This window comes from Amblyomma americanum, chromosome 3 (genome assembly GCF_052857255.1).
Source record: "Amblyomma americanum isolate KBUSLIRL-KWMA chromosome 3, ASM5285725v1, whole genome shotgun sequence".
Classification (NCBI taxonomy): domain Eukaryota; kingdom Metazoa; phylum Arthropoda; class Arachnida; order Ixodida; family Ixodidae; genus Amblyomma; species Amblyomma americanum.
The window spans coordinates 41163974-41190713 of NC_135499.1; the positions used below are offsets into that span (position 1 = coordinate 41163974).

General features: G+C 46.3%; 1 protein-coding gene across 1 annotated transcript; it reads left to right on the plus strand.

Annotated features, from left to right (window-relative positions):
- Window positions 1-290: 290 nt before the first annotated feature.
- LOC144123698 (uncharacterized) lies at window positions 291-3853 on the plus strand. Its single transcript, XM_077656480.1, has 3 exons — window positions 291-941; window positions 2224-2424; window positions 3276-3853. The coding sequence occupies exons 1-3, from the start codon at window positions 662-664 to the stop codon at window positions 3851-3853; spliced, it is 1059 nt and encodes a 352-aa protein (XP_077512606.1). The 5' UTR covers window positions 291-661.
- The last annotated feature ends 22887 nt before the right edge of the window (window positions 3854-26740 follow it).

The following is a 26740-nucleotide window of genomic DNA, read 5'->3' on the forward strand; positions in this document are numbered from 1 at the left end:
GCGTTTTTTCGAAAGATTTAAAAACGGAATGCAATACTGTTCAGTTAACCAGCACTTCACAATTCTGACCGCCGTATTCAAGAACGACACTTAAGGTGTGACTTAAGTTCGTGACTTAAGTTCTGAGTAAAGTATGAGTGGCGAAGGAAGTTTCAAAAACGGCACTTAAGCAGCACTTATGAAAGTAGCGCTTTTAGATGTAAGTAGGCGCCATGGCAACGAGGCTAAGCAAACATTTCTGTATTTCTAATAAATTCATGAACAAATAAAGAACAGAAGCGCCAAAACAGCGCTGCTAATACATAGTACAAGTCTCAACTAACGTTTTAACAACAACAAAAAGTTTTTTTCGCCTAGCTTTGGAGAACTAATATTACTTGTCTGGCCACAAACAAAGACGTCACTATAGTAGCGCGCGTAGTACTGCTCCTGTCGACGTCGTAGTCTTTCCGCTCGCGCGCGTCCATCGGTTGCATCATCGCCAGCATCGTCAGCTCTTTGTCTCTGCTTTATATTGTTATCGCGCATTTTAATTGTAAATTCACTGCTTGTATCGTATATATTTTTGGTATTATATTTATTGATAGTGTGTAGTCATTTGTAGTGTGTTTTGTTTTCTGTACTGCGTTATTCTTTGGTGCTGTGTTGCGACGCGCGCGTGATGGAGAAAACGGAGAAGGGCAAAATTAACTTCTCCAAAGTAGAGCGAGATCTTCTCCTCGACCTCGTCGACAAGCACAAGGCCGTACTAGAGAACAAGAGAACTGATGCAGTGTCAGTTGCACGGAAAAGGAAAGAGTGGGAGCTTATAGAAACCCAGTTCAACTCCAGTCACAACGTGAGCCCACGGACATGGCTCCAGCTGAAGAAATGCTGGGAGAACTGGAAAAATAAGTGGCGAAAGGCGAAAGCGGACGACAACCGGGAGATATTTAAGACCGGTAAGTCCTGTTTTCTTTCATCTTTGATTCTTTTTTGCTGACGAATTCAGAGGTTCTCTCCCAGATTACAGAACTGTTCCGATTGCTTGCTGCCTGCATTTTATGACTAGATTCCCCCTCCGCCCCTCAAAAAAAAAATAAATAAAAAAATACAGAGAATGTTTACGACATTCGAATCTGAGCGAAAGCATGAATTTGTGCTACGTAGAAGACGACGGTGAGCAGGCAGTGCCGCGGGACGGAGCAAATAAAAGTCGAAGACGACGCTAATTCACGGCGCGAGAATGTGGAGCAGTTTAACAAGAGGTGTGTTCGCTCCGACGGTAGCGTAGTGGTCTCGCCCAACAGCCGTTAAAGATCTGTTCGCGCAGCCGCGGGTTCGATTCCCGTTCGTTGGTATTGATCGAATTTCCTTTTTCATAATTTGACCTCAGCTATATATATACCTCAGCACATAAGGAGTGATCGACTGCATTTAAAAAAAGTTTATCCATACTATTTCAATGCTAGTAATCATGGTCATGAACAAAGCTCAGTTAACAGTTTCTGTTGGGACATGATGGATTTTGGTTACTTAAATTAAGCATTTTAAAGACTGTCTATGAAGCCAGTGAGCCCAGCTCCACTGTGCTCTACATTAATAACGCCCTAAAATTGAAAAGAAGTTGCCCACTCTGCCTGCTTCTGGTCTTTTGACGTTACACCTACCATTTTGCTTTCCGTCGCTCGCTGTGTTGTCCTTAACTTAAGCTGAACCCTTTTCGTTAGCCTCCACTTTTCTCTTGAGGAACAGTGGTACACTGACATTCATGATCTAAGAAAACCTGCCATATGCACTCCATTCCATTCTTATCCTTCTATTATTTCCGTTGATGATTCGGATCAGCTGTCACTAGTTGCCCTAAGTGACCTGTTCCTCTGCCACTTCCAGCACCTCGCTACCAATTGTGAACTGTGAGGTGCTGGAACTTGTGCTGCCAATTTTCTTGCTGTGCGTTTTCACCGCCACAGTTAGTATCTAGCTTTCACGCACCCGCAGTTTGGAGTCAGCATGTTCAAGGTTGTTTCACCCGGAGAGTATTACTAAATAAATGCAAATATCGTGCTTCTGTCAGAGAAAAAGGCTCCAGCTTGCGCGGATAAACATGCATGTTTTCGTTGCTTCTTAGCGCTTAAATTCTGAAAGATACTTTGGCGTTCATGTCGAATGTGCTTAGTGTTTGTGAATATTCATCGAGGGATTTTTCCAGTGGTTGTAACAGCGCTTTCTGTGAATACCTAGGCGGCGGCTCAGCGGCCCCCAGCCAGCTCACTGAAGACCTGCAAAGAGTTGGCAGTGTCGCATCCCACATGGGGGTTCGCTTGGCGAACCCCTTCGACAGTGATCGCCACCAAGCAGACCCAGGCGGCGAGTCCCAACCCACACCATCGGTGGCCGCCCTGCTTTCGCGCACTCAAGATGGTTCTATTCCAGGAGCCAGTGGTATGACTTATTATATATATATATATATATATATATATATATATATATATATATATATATATATATATATATATATATATATATATATATATATATATATATTGTACTGCAAGCTCCAAAAAATATATATGAGATTATTTTTCTTGGAATACATATTCTGTGTATGTACTGCTTTTCTGTTTTTATGCCTAGAGGATTAGATGAAACACTCCAGCAAAATGAATTGCAGCATCCCTGCCTGGCGCTTGTGTCTGACCATTTTTGCTGTTGTAGGCTGCTTCTGTGCTTATTATTTTGTTTTTTTCTGAGCATATGAGCTCTTCTGTCATTAAAAGTGTGCATAACAGCTGTAGCCATGTCCAATTTTCTGTGCCATCTGTGTTGTCTTGACCTGTCATAAAAATATTGGCCTGTGTGACCAGTGTTATCAAAGCTACAGCTAAGAGGTGCGAATGCACTGGCCGAACATATTTTCTAAGGTGGTCATCCAAGGAGCATAATTGGCAGTGTATGTGACGAATGTATTCCGGAAATGTTTCCCTTCGAAGCAGGCTAAGTGCATGTTTTATGCCTCCTGTTTTGTTACATAAACGAACTCTAACGGAAGCATTGATTGAGTTACTGCACGACCAAAAATGGTAAAATGTCACCTGAAGGACATTGAAAGCAACGAATACAAGCGTACAAAATAGCGCAGAATGCGTTTAAAGTACCCACTTCATTGTAAACCATTCAAAGGCTAAGGTAGCCTCAGTACTAGCAAAGATTGAAGTGTTTCTTGATCTAAAGCGACATTGCATTGGATTTGCCCTCATTTCAAGGTCTAATAGTAAGCACTTCCTCCGCATTAGGTGATGCAGAGGACCCGCTGTGGTCCTGGCACTATGAAGAGGGTAGCCCGCAGCAAGATGAGCAAATGGAAGAGGAGCCAGTGGCCATGGCAGCCTCCTTAACATCAGCCACAACGGCAACCGCAGCACCCTCGGTGCTTCCTGCTGCCTCTACAGCAAGGGCAGCAGGTACCAGCCGCATGAGCTCACAGAGGCAGTCGCCTGCTGTGCCACCTGCGCCAAGCGGTTTTTTTGTTCCGGCAACACCGGCAGCCGCAGCACCCTCACCCTCAGTGCTTCCTGCTGCCTCTGCAGAAAGCGCAGCAGGTACCAGCCGCACTGCGGGCATGCATAGGCAGTCGCTGGTCGAGCAAGAGCTAGCAGCTCGCCTTAACAATATTTCTGCCGAGAGGGCACAAAAGTGTAAAGAGCACCGGCTGCGGATGAGACTCTTACGAGCAGACCACCGCGACAAGCTCGCAAAGCGAGCGGCAGTCCATCAGCTCGAGATGGAAAATCTTAAGCTTAAGAATGACTTGAAACGGTCGAAAAAGATCCTTTTGGAGCTGCAGATAAAAGCAGTAAAGGGGGAACTGTGAGGAGGGTGATGTTGGAGTTGGGGCAGGGGGACATAATCTGAAAAATGAAAGCACTGCAACTATGGCCAAGTCGCCTGAGAGAAGGGATGAAGTGGGGGGGGTATACAAATAAGGAGCCAGATGAAGTCGATATAATGCCAGACGGTGTTCTTTAATGTGCACTGACATCGCATAGAACACAGGAGTCTGCAATTTGCCCCCTAACGAATGCAGCTGCCACAGCCAAGAGGCTAGTACCATAGCCCCTGAGCCATCGCAGCAGGTGAAAAATTTGTAACCTCTTATATGAGCTCTGAAAGGGGCTCTAGTAAAGTTACAATATGCCTGGGACGTTAAAGCATGCCAGTTCACGAATATTGTGTAGCAAGAATTTTTTTAACGCGCTTTGTAGCGGCTGAGCTCTCTGCAGTCAAAATTTGAATTCTCTCCTCTCATCACACTTTGCACGCTGGAAGGTCGGCGCTCCTCTGCCGGCCCCACCTCCGGGGTGCAAAGCTTCCTGACCCACCAGAGCTACGCGGCTTACTGGCCGTGGCCATAGTAGCTGCCCGACGTCTGAAAGAATGCAACCAGTAGCCATCTCTCAACTTATATACGCATTTGTGAGCGATGGAGAAGGGCGCGAGCATGTAAGTCTCCGGGAAGTGCTGGCCAACTTTGGCGCGTGATTGTGGGTTCTCTGCAGGTGTAGAGGTGTATTATTTGGCCCGGATGTTCATGACAAGCAAATGCAGTGATTGAGAGAGTTGATGTGCTCTCCTCGGAAGGTGTTTCACAGCGCATTTAAGTCTTGCTTGAATTTCAACCTCATCCAGCTTCTCTTAGTTGCTTTTTGCTACAGAATGTCTGTAGTGTTTAGGATAGTCAAGCTGCCGCATTGCCTCAGTGGTTATGGCGCTCGGCTGCTGACGCAAAAGCCGTAGGGTCGATCCCAGCTGCTGCGGTTGAATTTTGGTGGAGGCGAAATTCTAGAGGTTTGTGTACCGTGTGATGTCAGTGCACGTTAACGAACCCCAAGGAGTTTATATTTACGGAGCCATTCACTACTGCGTTCCTCGTAACCCGACTCAGTTTGGGACATTAAACCCCCTTAAAGATAGCCAGTTGCTATATCCAGTTTGTAGTATGGTTTTATGCAGGGTAAAAGCATGCAGATTCTGTTTTTAGCTGCCACATGGTTGTGCAGTATGGTTTTAGTAATGTGTTCTGTTTGAACCAAATGTTTTGTCGCTCTTATTAATCAGTAGAGGAAAAGAGCGCGGCACTCCTGCCGTGAGTTATTTCATGAGGACGTAACTGCCACTTTGAGGCCGACTTGGCACTTTCTACGGGGTTGGTTGACTGCACTTTTTAAACCTTCTTGTGGTCCAGCCACTTCTTTCCCGGAACCACGGCGGTAGACTAAAAGCTGGTTTAAAAAGCGCCTCTGCTACATTTCCTGTTTGATGTTTTGAAGTGTGCGTAGTGCTATTTTTTGCTAATTCCCAGGTTTCCTGCATATGTAAGTGAATGCTGTTTTGAAATCTACTTTTCTTCCTTTGTTTGGTACAGTCGTTTTCCAGCTTTGTACCATGTATGATCATCTGCTGAATCTAATGTACAGTCATGCCATGTTAATTTTACCCCTATTGAAAGGGACAGTTTTTCTGGGATCAAACTTTTGGATTGTATTTAAGCCTCATTCAAATGCAAGGTCTATGTCGAGAGAATGGACGGGGTGAAAATGCATATATCCTATTGGGACCTATGTATTTTTTTCTTGTTATTATGGACAGCGATGACAACCAAATCCCAAGTGCCTCTACCAGATGTTGTACCCCTTGTATATTGATATTGATTGTTTTAAAGCTCCTCGCGATTACAATAACGCTCCCGTGTTTCCCCATTTCCACGTGCCACTATAGCAGGCTGCAGCCATAAAGCTTTATTTAAAGAATATTTGCTTCTTTTTCTTCACAATTCATTATTACGGCCAACTCACTTTATAGGCACTTTTGGTGGGGAACACTGTCAAGTTTTTTGCTTGTGTGTGATGTTCCTGCCCCAGTGTTGGCCACTGTGGGTATTGCATAAATAAGCAAATAAAATGCAGCACCAAGTGCACTCAGGGTTTTTTCTTCATTTTGTAACAGTGCGGTTTACAAAACTTCCTTGAGTTGTGGAAAACACTGTTCACCAAACCATGGCATATGCTGAACAAATTTTAAGAGAACCTATAAACTCTCAAACTACACATGAGAGAAATGGGTGGGATGGTTTTCTCAGGAGGATTAGGAGGAAAGGCAGGGAGGTTAACCAGTGAATAATCGGTTTGCTACCCTGCACGGGGGGAAAGTAGTGAGGAGAATCTAGACCTGCACCCGTCAGTGGGTGCAGGTCTAGATTCTCCAGTGCACGGCAGCGAGACTGTCTTTCAGCGCTGTAGGCAGGGCATTCACAAAGAATGTGGGCTATAGTCTCATCACACCCGCAGATGGCACAGCAGGGCTGTCACACATACCTATTAAGAAGGAGTAGTGCTTGGTGAAAGCTACACCAAGCCACAGGCGACGCAACAAAGTCGCTTCACATCGCGGTAGGCCAGATGGAAGCCAAAGCTTTAGATCTGGGTCTAAGGTTTTTAAAGGCAAATGCGAGAATTAGCCTGAATTCCACGCGGCAAGCGTGATGTCCCGCAACAGTGCTGCGTCGGGTCTCGTGATGGGGATGGACACACAATCACCCTCGTGGAGAGCTGTTCGCGCGGTCTCGTCCGCATGGTGGTTGCCTGTGATGCCGCTGTGTCCTTGCAGCCAATGGTAAACAATATCGTGCCCTTTGTTGGTGGCTGTGTGGTGGAGCTCTCGGATTTCGGCAACAAGTTGTTCATGGAACCCATGACGAGCAGATTGTAGCGCTTGGAGGGCTGCTTTTGAATCAGTGAAAACAGACCATTGCTGGGCTGTTTCTTCACTGATATGCCACTTGAGAGGTTCATTGATTACCATTGCCAACATTACTGGACCCATATTGCCAGCCTTCACCGAGGACAACCGCGTCATTTCCCCATTCTTATTTCCAAGTTGACCAGTTCAGTCTTGCACTGGCATCTGCTAGCCATCCTGATTAGCTTGGTTTCTAGAGCAACTGCCCCAAAGGGCAGTAGTCATAGGCTTGGTCCTTGTACCGGGATGAATTTATGTTTCAGTTGGCTGTTAGAAAGATAGAACAATTTCCTTTTCACACTTTGGTACCTTTGGCCGCAACGAATGCAATTTTGTGTGATACAAAGCTTTGCACTGGCATTTTCTCATATCCATAACATAGAAGCTGTATGTCCGGGAGGTCACTTGAAATTAGGGGCTTGAGCTAGTGGCTTGCAAAAACCGCTTGTGTCTAACCTCCTAATTTTCCGGCACCACTCATGGATGTGCACAGTGAGTAGGTTTTTCTAAGTGCTGGCACAGGCGTTTTTAAACAACAAAATCTAGGCTCCAACTGCCCGTTCTTCCAAGTGACAATGAAACTTGAAGGTTTCTTGGAGGCAGCTGTGTGCACAGTGAGTTGCATGATTCGCCATATCTTCGTCATAACTTATCCGTGCTTTGTTCAACAATTTACATACTCAAGAGTTCAACAAAGCTTTCTGTGGTCAGGTATTGCAATCGAAGTGAAGGAATGTAGTCACTGACCATAATTTTTTGTAGCTGTGTGGCAGGGTGTAGGTGCATGCTAATCAGCGATTCCTGCCTTGCTTGAAATCTATATGTCCTTAGAGGGTTTCGCTAAGCAATTTGGATGAAATTGGCATTTATTAGAAGCAGGAAGAATTATGGTGCATACGTAATCATATGCCGCCGAGGCTGTAAAAGTCTGAAGGCTTGAACCGGACGCTCGGTGGATCATTTACAAATGTACAACAAGCAAGTAAGTAATTAAGTGGTTTATTAAAATAATAAAAAAAAGAAAGGAAAATATTTTTGCTAGCCTACCATCGATACTGAAGCACCTGAGTTGGGCCAGCAGAAATGAACGATAGCAGGCAGAATGGAGAAATGAAATGAAAGAGGTGAGGGGACAGGAAGAGAGGATAGGGGGGGAGAGGTAATGTACACAAAAACTATTTACACAATAATAAATATGTACAGGTTGCGCACGTGATTAGTTCATGGTGAAGCAATAAAAACGCGCACAGCACAATGTTCACTACAGCTGCAGGGGGCGCCCAGCTGTTAGTCGGCCAAGGTAGCACTCGCTGAGCATTCGGTCACTGCGCGTAACTACCTGGCGGACACAACAACAAATAAGGAAATAAAAACTGGTGTAGTGCAACAGTGCATGAAAAAATCAGTGAAATATGATACAGTACAATATGATACATTATGATACAGAAAATGATACAGTACAGTCTCAGTACAACACTACTAATATTGTGAAAGCAGAGATACACAGGTGCAAGAGAAACAGTTTTTTCGCAGGTAATAAGGGCGAAAATGCAATAACCAGAGAAGTGCACAATGTTATGTCGTGCTATTCCATGTCGGCGCATGTTAAACGACTCCAGTTGTTCTAAATTATTCCCAAGCCTTCCATTAGAGCCTCTTTTATAACTACTGTCATATCAGGGCATTAAACACCACAATTTAAAATTTTTATACCAATTTTAAGAAATATGTGAAACATGTGCAATGCAACAAGAAACAATATTTCATGGGTAATAGTGAACTCTTGAAGGGAAGGCTAGGATGTAGATTTTTATGTAGAAACAAGGCAAGGAAAAAGATAGTTGTCCTTCACACATTACTTCTGCAAGTTGTATGTCCAGCATGATGATGCCCCTCAGTGAAAGTACTGGGCAATGATCCTGTCTCTAGTTCTAAAACCACTTGCCGAATCCACTAGTGGCACTGTGGCTGGCGGCTGGGCTGCTCTAGAGACAGGAACAGGCGCAGTACAATCACGAGTGGCATCGTACAGTAGAGCGGGTGGGACGGGGTCCTTGAGCAGCCGGCCCAAGTTGTGCAGCGCCGCACATGCCGTAATCAGGATAGGCACCGTGGCCGTCTTGATTTGTAGTGTCATGTCGAGGCATGGAAACCTTCTCTTCCACACCCCGAAGGTTCGCTCGATGCTGCATCGCGTTCTTATTTGTGACTTGTTATACCTGTAGAAAATAAACGTTTTCTTTATTGAGAGCTGCCTTTACCTTTGTTAAAACTACAGCTTGAACTTACTTGTACTGTGGACTTCCTGGTAGAACATCATCTCTCAAAGGAGTCATCAGGTATGGCCTGCATGCATAGCCCATGTCACCAAGAAGGATGCCGGGAATGTCCCCCTGTTCGTACTGCACCCTGGCCCGACTGTTATCAAAAATGCGGCTGTCATGAGCCGAACCGGGCCAGCTGGCAACGAGGTCCAGAAACTGAAGTTTGGGACCTGTGATTGCCTGCAAAATAAATAAATTAGCACGAGTAAGATCGACTTGACCTGCACTGCGGCGAGAATGTTATTCTGGAATATGGAAGGAAATAGTGTAGGGCAGCTGAATAAAAATGTGTGCTTGTGTAAACCACTTGCATATAACATCAACACTGCTTGTTTTGAGCAATTTATATTCCTCGACACTGCATAAAAAAGTTGCAGCAACAATGCACACTTGTCTCGTACTGTTATGTTATTTTCATGCCTGTCATTACTGAAGGCATGTGCTACATATGCAAAACAACTCGCTACTGTAATAGGTTACCTCTGCATTGAAAACAGTTAAAACGAAGGCTTATTTGTGATGAAATAGGACCAGGTAATTATTGTCAAAGCTTACTCTACTCAAAAATAAGAATTAAAGTTTGCATACAACACAATATTCCTACGGCCTGTACTCAGCTGCAAATCCAGGAAAAATCGCCGATTTAAACATTTTTCACAGAACTGTTTGTTAGTAGCAACATATTCTTTTGTTATGCTGTTATTGTTGTGATTATCAGCAGCAACAACGTAACGATGGTGAAATTACGAATTTATGTTATCAATACTAATATAACGCGAGGAGAAGAGAAAATTAAAAATACAATTACGGTAGTAAGGCAGCCTCGACCCCTGTTTGCGCCAGGGCAACTGAAATGCTGGCTTCTCCAAGTATTGTATCGAAGGGTGGCTGACATGCAGTCATTAGCTCAATACTTCAATACCTTGGAACCGATTATAGTGCGAAGGGCATTCCGAAGCATTAAATGGTGCCTCCCGCCGAATACTGAACATTATTTTTTCTCAGTTCGCCGAACATAATTTTTTTTTTGTCGCAGAACTTACCTGAACATTGATGGAGAAGTATCCTTTCCTGTTGCGGAAGACTTCTGCATCATTTCCTCCCGGACTCTTTATGGGGATGTGGGTGCAGTCGATGCAGCCGGTCACGCCAGGGAACTTCGCCACTGCGTAAAATTCCTCCATAACTCCCGGGGCTTCGGCGGCGCTCGGGAACTTCACGAGCTCCGCGAACAATGTCTCGGCTATCATGTGCGATATGCGCGCGATGATCCGCGACACTGTCGGTTGAGACACGTTCACAAGATCACCGGTGACGATCTGGAAGGTCCCCGCGCCGTAGAACCGCAAGGCCACGAGTAGCTGAAGCAGCGGCGGCACCGGGAGACCGCGTTCGTCGGTGTTGGCGCGCAACGGAAGCCTCCCAAGCAGCTCCAGCACCGCTTGCTTCGAGAAGCGGTACCTGCTCAAGAATTCGGCATCGTTGTATATGTCCATGGGGTTTTGCCGATCCCTGAGCACTGGCCGCGGAGCGCGCGCGTACCTGTACGCTCTGTCCTCGGCGATTTCGGCGGCGCGAGCACAGAAGTTGACGAAGTCGGAAAAACTGCGGTAGGACTCGGCCATGTCGAAATGCGGAAAGTGTCACTTAAGCTAGCAGAGAGCCCAGCTTAAGTTGTCGGGTCGATAAGTGCGCCTTTGATCGTGACTTAAGTGAAAGTGCTGTTTATGAAATGCTCTAAGCACCGGAGAGTCACTTAAGTCGTACTTACAGCTTAAGTGTCGTTCTTGAATACGGCGGTGAGATTTTGCGTGAAGAAACTTAGTACTGCGCTCTACGCGGCTAAGCATCGCCTTCACTCTACGGCTTTTGGGGAACGTGCACTGTCTAGTTGAAAAAATGTTGATTTTAGCTACCTTTTTCGTTGTGCTTATGAAGGGCACAAGCTCTCGGAACGTTCCGCAGCTTCTATTTTTCAGGTAAATATACTCTTAAAATATCGGGCTCTTATTCTTTTATTCAACTTGTAAAAATTATCGACTACAAAGCCCACAAATTAAAAACAATAATAGCAATAACACAGCGACATGCGATAAATGTAGTAAGTAGCGCCATCTACATTACCGCACATGTACTAAATGGTCACAGTTCAGAAAAATGACAAGTGTGGCGCTGCCAAACACCTAAAATCAGGAGGTGATCACGAGAGGGAATCATTTCTCTACGATATTTGCACGTTCCCTTCCATTTTGCCCTCTGTAGCTTCCGAGCAGATTTACACCATATTGCTTTGCTGGGTTGCTTTTTGCGAAAGCAACACTACGCGAGTCGCCTAGCCATTTCGCAGAGCTGAGGAAAGGAGGTACTGCGCATGCGCGAGGAGCAGTGACGTCACACGGCGCCCGCCGTCGTCGCTGCGGGGGTGACTCAGAGGTGCCGCCGCCGCGCTCGCCAGTTGCGCATGCGCAGTAGCGGCGCATAGCTAGCGTGCCGGGGCCACCGCCGCTGCCGCGCGCTCTCCATCGCCTCTCCCGCCTCTCCCTGACGCTACAAAAAGCATTCTAGGCGTCGTCTTATTTTTCGAGGACAGCTTTGGCATTGCTGAAGAAGAAAGAAGACAGGCTTTTGCCTCGTGCCGCTGGTTCGTTGTTCCGGCTAGCGCTGTGGAGGGGAAGTTGGAGAGCGCTCGATTCGCCTGCACTCGCTGTACCATTTCGGCAAAGCTGTGCGGCGGTGCCCCTTAGTGTGTAGCGCTAGTTCCGGCAGTTTGAGCCACGGTGTAAGAGTAGGCTATGTCTTTCACCGTGGTTTGAGCGCAGTTTGGCACTGTCTGCTTCCAAAACGGATGGTCGAGTGCAGGCCTGGTCGTCTGCTAGCCTTGGTGACGCCAGTGAATTGCAGCCAGCTGTTTCTGTTTACACCCCACATCAGCGGCTGCCAACATCTCGTATCTCATGAAGAAATCTTGAAAGAGCACATTACAATAAAATGTTGCCATGAACCAGCCTCGATGCGTGCGTGTGCACCTCGTGACAGCTGGCGCGAAACGACGCGACTGAACTGTGTCGACGTGCATCATGCTGCATGCACGTCTTTGTTTTTTACAGTGATGTCAGTTACGTGTAGCCGTTTTTTTTTGGAGAACTCGAGCAGTGTTCTAGCTTGTCGACGAGTGGAATTACTTGAGTCTCCGCCGTTTACCACTACGCGCAAACATATCATCTGCCTTCATGGCGGCTGCAGCTGCACTATTTCGGCACTAACCACCGAGAAGGGTTGCAGTTTTCCTGAACTACACTCGCACTACTTTCAAACGAATGCCGTGGTTCAAAGCGCACCGTGTTTCACCGCTGAAATGAAGCCATGTGAGCTGGAGTGCCGCGGGAACCAGTTCATGTGGTACAGGCGAATCGAACGGATCTATAAGTCGGGTACAACCAGTGTTGTAGGCGTTATCGAAAAAAAGTAACTAAATACGTTACTCGTTACGCTAAAAAAAGAACGCGTTACCGCCTACGTTACCTACCATTGCCGAAAAAAAAGGATCGCACGTTACTTTGCCGCTACTCCATGGCCATAATTACACTGCGGCTTCGCTGCAAGAACTGAAAATAACAATTTTATAAAGCTCTTTTTTCACATAATTCCGACCTCACAAAGAAAACATAGCTGAACTCAACAAATTTGCAGTAATTCTGGTGTGCTCCTGCTTACGAAATTACGCGGAAATTGTGTAGCAATGAAGGAATGCTTAGTTCCTTAAAAAAAATGTATTTGCGCACATGAACATTTTTTGTCACTTGAACCTGCATAATTATCACAAAAATGTTAGTGTTTATCCGATATGGACAGAATGCGATCTGGTCGGTGCGTCTAATCATTTAGTATTTGCTGAAAAAAAATGCTTCGCACGCAATGGACGGTGTTGTATGGGATAAAAATCGTAAGCGAATTATTTTGCTGCGAATGTGTGAATGCATGGCAACTGGCCCATCTCAAAATGATTTGCTACTAACCCATGAAACCAAAGGGCGGGCTCAACACGAAAGTACAGTCATGAAATTTATAAGCGTGAACACAGCAGCGCGTGGCAGATAGCCTCGAACCCTACTCTTGTCGATACGCGGCGGTCGCCTTCATAAACAAAGTGGAAAGGGATGTGTGTCCTTCTGCTTGCTGGAAGCAGGCAAGGCGGCATAGCCCTTTCCACCACGTTGATAAAAGCAGCCGCCGCGTGTCGCCACAAGTAGGTCTTGAGGATACTTGCCATGCGCTCCCGTATTCACGCTCATAAATTTCATGACTGTACACACGTTTCTTGCGTGTTCCCTGTGCAATAAATATGACAATACACTCCGGTTACATTGAAATAATGGACAGTAGTCCAAACAAAAATCCAAGCAAAAATAATAGAGGCAGTGAACAAAATGATAGGGGATAGAAAAGCCCCCGATGGATAGCGATTGAGCAGAAAGAACATTATATATAAGGAAAAGGTAGAAAAACTGACATAAGCTAATACCGTCCCATAACAGTTACGTCTGTGGTTTACAAGGCGGGGATGCAGATTATAAAAGATAGACTGCAGGCTTGGGTGGAGAACGAGGGTGTGCAACAAAACGCTACCAAACGGGTTCCGGAAACAAAGGAGGCTGGAGGACACTCTGTTTTTATTGACGCAGTGTTTTGAAATTGCTGAAAAGGAAGGAACACATGCTTTGTGCCTAGCATTTCTGGATATCAGGACCAACGACAATGTTATTTAAGAGGTTTTGTGGCACACACTGGACGCACTGGATGTGGAAGATGGAGTTATTAATCTTCTAATATATATATATATATATATATATATATATATATATGATCCGCAGGTATGCATACCTGCGGACGGATCCTCCGGTTCACCTGGGTTGGGAAACTCTCGCAACTATTCTGGGTTTAGTACTCAATTAAAACCACTTTGAATTTGAGGGAAGGCACTTTCTTCAGGTGAACGGTACGGCGATGGGGACCAGGATGGCACCTGCCTATGCCAATATATTCATGGCGGATCTCGAAACACAATTTCTGGACACTCAACCTTCGAAGCCACTCCTGTACAAGCGTTTTCTGGACGATATCTTCCTCACCTGGCCTCACGATGAAGCTAGCCTATTAACATTTATAGGAAACTACAACAAATTTCACCCATCGATATCGTTCACCCACAGCATCTCCAAAACATCTATAAACTTCTTGGACGTGACAATACAGAAAAAAGGAAACGTACTTAAGGTGGCGGTCCCACTCTGGCGGTGAGCGGGAACCATTTTTGGTGATATTTGTACGTCGACTGTACCTCGCTCGTTTGCTTCATAAATATGGTTCAGATATCTCCGAAAAGCTAGTTTTCTCTGCTTTCAAACGATGCATTTGTTTTAACGGTAGCTGCAAATTTGTTTCAACTGTAAAAGAAAACGCAAAGATGAAAACTGGCAGTTGAGCTCAGCTTGTCTCAGGAAATGCAAAATTGTGAAAAACCTCTTGCACCTAGAGAAATATCTTTCGAGATACTTTGAGATGTGATGTTAGTGCTCATATTTAAGCATTTAGAAGTACGTGTATAGATTAGTTTATTAGCCACGCTTGTTTGAAAAGCATAGAAAACAGAACAATATAATCTGCAATAACTTTTGGGTATGCATTGCACTGCTGCGACTTCTTGTATAGTTTGAGATCGTCAAATCGCTCATCTATTCTGAAAATTTCGTTCATCTGCCTTGCTTAGTTTAAAAGTTATTCCTGATCAAAGTTAGCGTTTTTTCGAAAGATTTAAAAACGGAATGCAATACTGTTCAGTTAACCAGCACTTCACAATTCTGATATTTTGCGCGAAGAAACTTAGTACTGCGCTCTACGCGGCTAAGCATCGCCTTCACTCTACGGCTTTTGGGGAACGTGCACTGTCTAGTTGAAAAAATGTTGATTTTAGCTACCTTTTTCGTTGTGCTTATGAAGGGCACAAGCTCTCGGAACGTTCCGCAGCTTCTATTTTTCAGGTAAATATACTCTTAAAATATCGGGCTCTTATTCTTTTATTCAACTTGTAAAAATTATCGACTACAAAGCCCACAAATTAAAAACAATAATAGCAATAACACAGCGACATGCGATAAATGTAGTAAGTAGCGCCATCTACATTACCGCACATGTACTAAATGGTCACAGTTCAGAAAAATGACAAGTGTGGCGCTGCCAAACACCTAAAATCAGGAGGTGTTCACGAGAGGGAATCATTTCTCTACGATATTTGCACGTTCCCTTCCATTTTGCCCTCTGTAGCTTCCGAGCAGATTTACACCATATTGCTTTGCTGGGTTGCTTTTTGCGAAAGCAACACTACGCGAGTCGCCTAGCCATTTCGCAGAGCTGAGGAAAGGAGGTACTGCGCATGCGCGAGGAGCAGTGACGTCACACGGCGCCCGCCGTCGTCACTGCGGGGGTGACTCAGAGGTGCCGCCGCCGCGCTCGCCAGTTGCACATGCGCAGTAGCGGCGCATAGCTAGCGTGCCGGGGCCACCGCCGCTGCCGCGCGCTCTCCATCGCCTCTCCCTGACGCTACGAAAAGCATTCTAGGCGTCGTCTTATTTTTCGAGGACAGCTTTGGCATTGCTGAAGAAGAAAGAAGACAGGCTTTTGCCTCGTGCCGCCGGTTCGTTGTTCCGGCTAGCGCTGTGGAGGGGAAGTTGGAGAGCGCTCGATTCGCCTGCACTCGCTGTACCATTTCGGCAAAGCTGTGCGGCGGTGCCCCTGAGTGTGTAGCGCTAGTTCCGGCAGTTTGAGCCACGGTGTAAGAGTAGGCTATGTCTTTCACCGTGGTTTGAGCGCAGTTTGGCACTGTCTGCTTCCAAAACGGATGGTCGAGTGCAGGCCTGGTCGTCTGCTAGCCTTGGTGACGCCAGTGAATTGCAGCCAGCTGTTTCTGTTTACACCCCACATCAGCGGCTGCCAACATCTCGTATCTCGTGAAGAAATCTTCAAAGAGCACATTACAATAAAATGTTGCCATGAACCAGCCTCGATGCGTGCGTGTGCACCTCGTGACAGCTGGCGCGAAACGACGCGACTGAACTGTGTCGACGTGCATCATGCTGCATGCACGTCTTTGTTTTTTACAGTGATGTCAGTTACGTGTAGCCGTTTTTTTTGGAGAACTCGAGCAGTGTTCTAGCTTGTCGACGAGTGGAATTACTTGAGTCTCCGCCGTTTATCACTACGCGCAAACATATCATCTGCCTTCATGGCGGCTGCAGCTGCACTATTTCGGCACTAACCACCGAGAAGGGTTGCAGTTTTCCTGAACTACACTCGCACTACTTTCAAACGAATGCCGTGGTTCAGAGCGCACCGTGTTTCACCGCTGAAATGAAGCCATGTGAGCTGGAGTGCCGCGGGAACCAGTTCATGTGGTACAGGCGAATCGAACGGATCTATAAGTCGGGTACAACCAGTGTTGTAGGCGTTATCGAAAAAAAGTAACTAAATACGTTACTCGTTACGCTAAAAAAAGAACGCGTTACCGCCTACGTTACCTACCATTGCCGAAAAAAAAGGATCGCACGTTACTTTGCCGCTACTCCATGGCCATAATTACACTGCGGTTTCGCTGCAAGAACTGAAAATAACAATTTTATAAAGCTCATTTTTCACATAATTCCGACCTCACAAAGAAAACATAGCTGAACTCAACAAATTTACAGTAATTCTGGTGTGCTCCTGCTTACGAAATTACGCGGAAATTGTGTAGCAATAAAGGAATGCTTAGTTCCTTAAAAAAAATGTATTTGCGCACATGAACATTTTTTGTCACTTGAACCTGCATAATTATCGCAAAAATGTTAGTGTTTATCCGATATGGACAGAATGCGATCTAGTCGGTGCGTCTAATCATTTAGTATTTGCTGAAAAAAAATGCTTCGCACGCAATGGACGGTGTTGTATGGAATAAAAATCGTAAGCGAATTATTTTGCTGCGAATGTGTGAATGCATGGCAACTGGCCCATCTCAAAATGATTTGCTACTAACCCATGAAACCAAAGGGCGGGCTCAACACGAAAGTACAGTCATGAAATTTATAAGCGTGAACACAGCAGCGCGTGGCAGATAGCCTCGAACCCTACTCTTGTCGATACGCGGCGGTCGCCTTCATAAACAAAGTGGAAAGGGATGTGTGTCCTTCTGCTTGCTGGAAGCAGGCAAGGCGGCATAGCCCTTTCCACCACGTTGATAAAAGCAGCCGCCGCGTGTCGCCACAAGTAGGTCTTGAGGATACTTGCCATGCGCTCCCGTATTCACGCTCATAAATTTCATGACTGTACACACGTTTCTTGCGTGTTCCCTGTGCAATAAATATGACAATACACTCCGGTTACATTGAAATAATGGACAGTAGTCCGCCCAATATATTGGTTCGAAAACTACAAAGGCATGCACTCTGCTTTTAGCGCGAGCATTATTACGGGAAGCTGAAGCAAGACAAGGAAGCAGCTGCCAACGTTCTTCCATAGCGTGCCGCTCTTGACATCGCATTTCAGTGTCAAATAAAATATCGCGGAAAAAAAATATCAAAAAATGACTACAAGGATGTTATAGTTGCCTGACAACGGACGGTGTGAAAATAACAGCTGTCGCTTCAATTTCCAGGTACGCGTGCGTGAACGCGCACACACGCAAGCACGCTTTTTCTATCTTTGACCAACCCCAAATCGGGGCAAATCGACGCAAGGCGAGTAAGATATACATTTCAGCACGCGATGGAAAATTCTAAAGGCAGTAAGCAACCTAATAAGGCAAACTGGATGCAAGAAGAAAGACGTACAGTCCCCGTCAAAAGTATACAGCCCAAGGGGTTTACTTCGAAGCTGTTTAGCGGGGCTCCCTAGCACATCTAGCACTCCAAACATTGGGAGGGTTGAGGAAGCGATGCTATTCCTCTCTCGAGAGGTCACGGTCGCTGAGCATACATAACGAGGCACGCAGCAGGTCTCACAAGCAAACCCCTTGGGCCGTATACTTTTGACGGGGGTGTACGTCTAACATAAATAAGAGCACACAGCTCAGGGTCCAAACGGGAGAGGGGAGGGGGACGCCCTAAGTGCCTACAGAACTATACCTTTATAGCTGGCCCCTTTTTTGACACCCCCCCCCCCCCTTCCTCGTTCAGTGTTTAGACTTAGTCCGCTTCGTGAATGATATGCATCTATACTGCATTTTTGAAAACCTTGGCAAAATTCTGTTCAAATTGACCGTCCCGAATTGGTTGCAAGATGCCGCCGCATGTACGACGAATATTTTTTTCTGAGGCGAACTCATTCCGACACGCTGCGGTGATAACCCTCTCGGTAGCAATTTCACGTCTATTGTGCAATATCAATTCATCTCAGCGGTAAACAGAAATTGACAGTTGCCCACTTCTCTAAACCTTGTTCTTCACCAACCCTAGATTCTATGGTTGGACAAGCATCCGTCGAGCGTTGTCTGAAGTTGTCTAGCTGTCTTTGTTACAGTTGTATTGTCATAGATGTAACATTATTTGATAAAAAAATATTTTTTTTTCAGCGCTCGAGTTGGCAGGTTACACTCTAGACCAGGAGTGTTCCAACTACTACTAATATTACTATGCATCAACAGGGACGAAGTGATTGTACGCGCAAAAGACGAGGGCAGAAAGAAGAGCACAAGAAAGGCACCGACTTCAACTATAAGGTTCATTGCAAAAAAAAAAAAAATGCCAGAAGTATATACCTGGGACATAAAAAAGCATGTATAATTTGCATGATATCACACCTTTCTATTTTTGTCGTCCGCTTTCCCTTTTCGCTTACTGCGTGCTGGGCAGCATTATTTTTCTTCCTTTCTTTTTCTTTGCCAACACTAATATATGTATCGACATTGAAAATAGAAAAGTCTGTAGTCGGGTACAACGCAAGAACGAAGCGGCACATACCCTCAAATGAGCCAAGGCTAAACAAGAGAGGGAGGAAAGCGGTCCTTTGTTCCCGTGCCGCGCATCCTTATCCCGAACAAAGATAATCCCCCCTACGATGCCGTTTGGGCAAAGACGGTACCCTCTTTGTCCCGGCTCTCCAACTTTTTCCCTTCACCCTTCCACAACCATAACCCGAACAAAGGAAGCTCCACTCGCGACGACAAGGCCCTTCTTCCCTCTATGCTTAGCCTTGGCTACATAGCCGCAGAAGGCTACCGTGTGTGGTTGTGGAAAAACCAGCAAGAAGCAGGCAGAGAAAGAAGCATGCCGAACCACCCCAGCCAACACCTCCCCCCACGCACGACGGGGACAAGCAGCCGGGTTTGCCATGGTTCATCTGTAATCCTCTGAAGGCAGGCGCAGCAACAACAGAAAAGCGTTCACGCAGCGCGCGGGTCAAGAAAGGACCGGAAACACATCTCAACCAGAACCAGTCTCGGGTCGCTCAGGGGCAAGACGTGTAGACACTTTCCCAGTCATGGATCAGTGTCGTAGCCTGGTGGCAGAATTTGAACTACTCGCAAGATGGCGGCAGTGGAACCGCCACCTTAAGACAACGCTCTACAGAAAGCCCACCGACCGCCCGCAGTATCTACATTTTAAGAGCAGCCACCCGCACCACTGCAAGACGAGCATACCTTACTCTCAGGCTCATAGATACCGACGGATATGCTCTGAGCTCGATGACTTTGACCGCCATGCTGAACAACTGAAGACAAATCTCTTACTGAAAAAATATCCCGCTTCCATCGTGGAAGACGCTATTCGGAAAGCTCGCGGTCTAGACAGAAATAAAATACTGAGTCCCCAAAACTTCCAGCAAGATGAAAGGCAAACCAACCTCGTTCTCACACATTCATCAAACATGCCACGCGTGAACAAAATCCTCTCAAAACATTTTAACATTATCCAGCAAAGCAGTCACCTGTCCCGCATTTTTAAGCAGCCACCAAGAGCGGTATACCGGCGCAGCAAGAACCTCAAGGACATTTTAGTTAAATCCAGAACATCGCCCAATGCTAACCCAAACCCCGGGTGTCAACCCTGCCGAAAACCACGCTGCAAGGTTTGCTGTCACATGCTGACAACAGAAATTGCAAAAGGTACCTTCTCTGACATTACTTTCAAAATCAAAGAAACTCTAAATTGCGACAGTGCAAATGTGGTCTACATGCTTCACTGCAGCGTGTGCGGCATGCAGTACATCGGCCAGACAGAAACTCCGTTCAGGTTGCGATTCAACAACCACAAGGCCCACGTTCACACACTGCCAAACCTACCCTTTTCTAAGCACCTATGTCTGCCACAGCACTCATTTGAAAGAGTCCGGGTCATCCTCCTGCAGTCGGGTTTTCAAACCGGCCGCCAAAGAGAACAAAGGGAATCGTATTTCATACATAAATTTCGGACATTAACCCACGGCATTAATGAGAACTTGGGCAATTTTGCCTTCCTCAAAAACCTTTCCAATTGAGAAAGAAGCTCCCGTCTGTTATTTTCCATTTGTTTTCCTTTTATCCTGCTCACCATGCCCCCCCCCCCTCCTCCCCCCCCCCCTCTTCTTTACTCTATGCCGGTTTCCCTTTTTCCTCCTTGTCCTCCAAGCTCCCTTCTCAGAATTGTCAGCGGTGGGACGCGCGGCGCAGGCGCCCTCTGACGAACGGCCGGTGGTTGCTTTCTGCGGCGGCTAGTTGTGGGATCGGGTTTCGTCACGGCGTCTGGACGACCGCTTTTCCGCCGCTGAGGTGACACGCTGCCCTCGTAACGGTCACTGGTGCCTCTTGAACAAGGCGTAATGATGCGGCCTTGACAGCTGACAGTAAATTACATTACAAGAGTTCTTAACATCTGCACCGCTGGGGAGTGGGTCATGCTATGTGCGTCTTTGTGTTTTGTTTCAGTGTATTTTGGTGTTTTCCTTTTTGTTCTTTTGTTGTTTTCTGTGTTTTCGTTATTTTCCCCTTGTGCTCGAACTTCTCGCTTCCGCAGATGGAAACCTTTCTTGCTTTAGTCTTCTCGGCGAAAATCCATCCCTCTAAGCTCCGCTGCATGTCTGTCACCTCTGTATTTTAACTAGCTTTTTTTAACCTGTTTCGCATCCATTCTCCTTTCCCCTTAGTGGACGCTACCATAGAGAAAGAGAGAGAAAGTGTCTCCTCTCCCTCTGCATTTGGGACCGTAAATGCGCACATCTGTGTATTCATTCGACTTTACCCTGATGAAGGACGGTCCACCGTCTGAAACCGTTGGTGAATAAACCTAGATAATCGAACCGGTTGTGACCTTTTCACTGTGCAAGTTTTCACTGGCCCGTTGAGCAACTCTGACTGCTTCCACTATATATATATATATATATATATATATATATATACGGCGCTCGGCTGCCGGCCCGAAAGACGCGGGTTCGATCCCGGCCGCAGCGGTCGAATTTCGATGGAGGCGAAATTCTAGAGGCCCGTGTGCTGTGCGATGTCAGTGCGCATAAAAGAACCCCAGGTGGTCGAAATTTCCGGAGCCCTTCAATACGGCGTCCCTCATAGCCTGAGTCGCTTTGGGACGTTAAATCCCCCATAAACCATAAACCACATACATATATATATATATGCACCTTGGTTGCGGTGACTTGGTTGCGGCGAAAGGGAAGTAGTTGCCGCTCCAGAAGCAATCGAAACTTGTGGAACACTCATTTATCAGTAATTCTTTTTTTTCTTTTACATTTTCGTTCCGCTATCGTTCTGGCGCAGCAGGTTTCGTCCAGCATGCGCTCGTTATCAGCGGAAACGCGCCAGGTTTGCATGCTGGATAAAACTCTCATGGTGTAAAACCTTAGCCTTCGCGGTTTTTCTGCCTTAACTAGATTAAGTATTTACACGCGCGTAATTTGTTATTAGCTAATAGGTCGACATAACGGCTCACTTGTCCTCATGTCAAAGCTAGCACTGTATTAGATTTCGTGCACCAGCCGGCGCTCATTACTGTGTATTATGACAATTTCAGGACCTTTGGACACTTCCTATTCCTTTAAAGCTGCAAATTTCATACTCTGGCTGTGCAGCACTCGCAAGGAAAAGAGTAGAATCATGTGAAGGAAAGGCTAAGTCGCCGTGTGAATGTCTTTAACTGCACGCAGTAAAAATTGAATCCGGAAGTCAAATAAAGGTGTAAAAAAACTCGGCGCATATTCGAAAAAAAAACGGCGCAGCACGGAAGCAATCGCGCCCGCGCGCACCATAGAGGAAAACAAACTGTGATAAATGAACCCCGGAGAGCACGTAACCTTGTGTGTGCTACAGCCCTTTCCAATTTGTTTGCCAGCGAGGAGCCAAAGGAAACATGGCCGCGCGCCGTCGATTATTCGAGAACGTTTGAGTAATTTCTACTCATTTTCGATGGAGAGATCGTAGCCTTGACCGTGCTAAGTGATGCCCCCTCCCTTTCACTCGCGAGCCGGCGACGGGGCATCGCCAGAAGGACACGGAATGTTCTCGAATCCGGTCTCTGCGCCTGACCAATGGGGACGCGCGTCCGGCGAGAGAAGAAAGAAATTGTGCAGTTGATACTGTGTGCATGTGCGCGCCTGCCTTGGCGCGAAGAACGAACAGACGCGGAGCGCGCGTGTAAGTTAAGGGCGTTGACCGCTGTCTGTAAGCCCGAGCCACTTCTAAAGCTTCAGGGAAACGCGTCCGCTCGACTCCCGGGGCAACACCACTAGCACAGACCAGCGAGGGAGCGAGCGCCGACCTGCGGGACGGCTCCGTTGTGTTCCTGAGGTCGTCGTACAGTCGCAGTGCCGGTGAACGAATTGTGTTTTCTTTGCTTGACTCTCTCTTGGGTAGTGCACTTTAGGTGCAAAGCTTTTGTTGAATTATAGTCTTGCTCGAGTGTTACTTTGCAAGAGTTGCATTGTATCGTAAATCATTTTGTATGTGCTCGTGCGAGTGATCGTCAATTCATCTGTATTGATTGAGCGGACATAGCAGTAGCGCTAAAAAAACACAAGGACGGTAGGATAGAAGTAGACAACACAGGCGCTAGTTTTGTCTACTTCTATCCTATCGTCCCTTTTTTTAGCGCTGCTACTATGTCCTTTCAATATAAACACCAACTACCACAGCTTGGCTCACCAGCTACGAGGCAACTCAGATTTGAACTTTTTCGGTCGATAGATGGCAGCACTTAACTACCACAAAAAAGGAGGGAACTTCTATTTCCCCTCCAGGTATGTAAATTCTACCGCGACACACCCTTGACCGCTTCACGGAAGTAGTAGTTCTTCCGCGAACAAAGTAGGGCCGAGAACTTTCTTTGTATATCCTGCCAAAGCTGGAAATAAGAATAACCCCTCTCAAGGGGTGGTGGTCAGAGAATGGATCTTTTACCAGTAACCCACCACACAGCTGACACTACGAAAAATACGTTTTTGAGTTTGGGTCCCCCTAAGCTCCCTCGAATCTTTTCCGAGAAAATTCACTTACAATGACAGGTGACAGCTAGGATGGGGTATACAGCCTATGCTGGTTTCCCATAGCCAGAACAGATAAGTGTGAGTCATGTTTTGACACACCTTGGGAACACCTCCCCTTCGGCACTTCGGCCGGCTATTCCGTATTCCGCGTATTCTTCCGTCCCCACACACAATGCAAGCCTAGTGGCCGTGTACGAGTGTGGACGCCGATTCGGCGACGCGGCCTCAGTGAAAAGCTTTTTGCGCTCTCATTGTTTGCGCTGCCAGTGTTTATTTCGCATTGTCTTTGCTGTTGTTGCCCTTACTTTTTGTTTAACAACACAACTCTGATTTGAACTTTTTCTGTCGATAGATGGTAGCACTTAAGCACCCCCAGAAAAAGGTGGTAAGTTCTATCCCCCCTCCAGGTATGTAAACTACACAGCGACACGAAAGCATTCGTTCTTGCGCGTTCAAAGAGTAGAGCCCAGAACATTCTGTAGGTACGCGGCGAAATTTCGTGGGACCGAAGCACAAAAAAGTTAACCCCTCTGAAGCCATTCAGCAAAGAAGGATGTGGGCGTCAGACAATGGGCCATTTTGCAGTAACCCACCAAATTAGCGTTTCTGGTTTGGGCCGCCTAAGCTCCCTCGACTTTTCTGAGAAAATTATTTTACAGTGGTAGGTTGGGGTTTCTGGTTTCGCTTGAGCAGACAGGTGTGCATGATTAAAATGGCGGAAGAGACTTGGCGTATCTCCAGGACATTACTGGAAAAAGGTCCATTGGGTTGAGCACCTATGTAGCCAGCCCCAAATAAAAGGAAAGAAAGGAGCTCCTAGCACAAGGCCTCACGGCTGGCCTTCTTCCCTTTCCCGCGTAGCCTTCCTTATATAGCTACAGATGGATGTCCTCGAGTGCAGTGATAGCGTGTAGCTTACTTTTCCTAGTCCGGTACGAGCGTTCCCAGAGCCGAACACCCATGTTCCGCTTCTCAGCACCAACAAGGCCTGAGAGTTTGGCTTGTTCTAACAGTGGTCATCATCTTGTGGCACGTTTCTGCGCCATACTTCTGATCCCTGTCTTGACAGCAGTAGATTTGTCTCAAAGGGCTTGAATACCAGCACGAAACAAGTCAGCAGAAAATGCCATCAAAGAATTTCAGGTACGGTAAGCGTAAGCGTGCAGGTGCACTGATTTCGAACACCAGAAAACGGCCAGCTCTCGAAAACGAAGCTCCTACGAGCAAAAGACACTCTTCTCGCTATCGTCTGAAGTCAACGAGCACAACCCAAGGCCGGCAGACGTTGAAGCCCTCATCAGAGAACCGGAGGTGCCAGGAAGTGCCCTGTCATCTTCATCATCTTCAGTGATGAGCGCAACAGGGTCGTGCCACGAAGATATTGCTATTGGAGGTTCCGCGACCACCTCAGTAATGAACGGCAGTGCAAGTGCTGGAATTCAAGGGCGGCGCATTGTTAGCCTTCAGTACCTGTTGAGCAGCTTGCAAAAGACCGCCCTCCATGCTCCCTTCAACTGCACTTTAGTGGATATGGACTGCGAGTCTGAGAGAAAGCTAGGTCTTCGAAGCACGTTGACTCTCGTATGCAGGATGTGCCGAAGGAAGGATGTCATCCACACGGACCCGCCACCTGACGCATAAGCTTCTATCGGCTGCGGTGATGTAAATACATCAGCGGTATGTGGAATAATGTCAATTGGCTGTGGCTTCTCAAACCTTAACGAACTGCTTGCGTCTATGAACATCCCAAGAATGTCATCGGACACTTACACAAAAATAGAGGACAACGTTGGCCATATTATCAATCAAGCCGCCTGGGAGGAAATGAAAAGAGCGGGCGCAGAAGAGGCAAAGCTGGCAAGAGAATGTGGCAACATTGACAGTGACGGTACACCCACGATAGCAGCCATCGCAGATGGTGCGTTGTCAAAGAGATCCTACAAGAACAAATATGACGCTTCGTCAGGCGTGGTGAGTGTAAAAATTTATTCAATTGCCAAAGTGGTAAAAATGCTGCATTTTGTACTTGAAATATATTACACTTGCTCCTTCGGCTAATTGAAGAGATATGAAAAAGGCCCCCGCTTTCATAACAAAGCACTGAAACTAGTTTCAGTGCTAGCGTTAACGAAGAGAGAGAGTGTGCAGTGATTAGAACTGTGAATACAAAAATGCTGTCAGCGATGTTATGTGTGTTGTTGTTCCTTGTATACGTGCAAACGCACAGTTTTAATAATTATAATTTTTTTCCTGTTGTTCAGTGATTAATATCTTGTGAAAAACAGAGTATTTACATCACACTACGAGCAGGAAGAAAGACTATAGAATAAGCATGAAAGCGGGGCTATGTACCGCTGTGATCGAAAGGCATCAATTTGCCTGGAGGTAGTTACAAAGCAGCACTTGAGTGACAAGCATGACAATACCTATATGTTCTAGCGATTAGCAGTGCAGCCAGTATGGCAGCTTCGTGACTAATATTGGTCTTACTCTTTCAGGCTGCCATCGTTGGTCACAGAACTGGAAAAGTCCTGTACCTTGGCGTGAAAAACAAGATATGCGCAATGTGTCGTCGGACTCCACAAGGTGCCACCCCGAAAGAGCATCAGTGCCACAAGAACTGGCAGGGAAGCTCAACAAGCATGGAACAAGCTATTGTTGTTGAAGGCTTCAAGAAAAGCGTTGAGCTACATGGCATCAAATACACAAAGCTTATAGCTGATGGCGATTCCATCACTTACCGATCTATCGTCGCAGCAGCACCATATGGCAACCAGTGGGTTGAAAAAATTGAGTGCAGGAACCACCTACTTCGAAACTATGCAGCAAAAATAAGATAGATCGCTCAGAAGAAGCGCCTGGAAAAAATTCCTCCTAAATTAAGAAACTTTATTCTCCAAGCAGCTGTGCGCCTACGGCATGGAGTTGCAACAGCAATAAAAGTTAGAAGCAGCGAAGATGCATCGTTTTTTGAAAAGATAGACCGTCTTCCTCATGACATAAAGAACGGCCCAAATCATGTGTTTGGAGACCTCGCCAACTGCGCTGATTACTTCTGTTCCGGAAGCAAAGCGGGAGAAGAAAATATATTTTCTGAAATAGTTCAGAAAGGCATCTTTGAAAGAATTTGTGTTGCCATAAGCAGA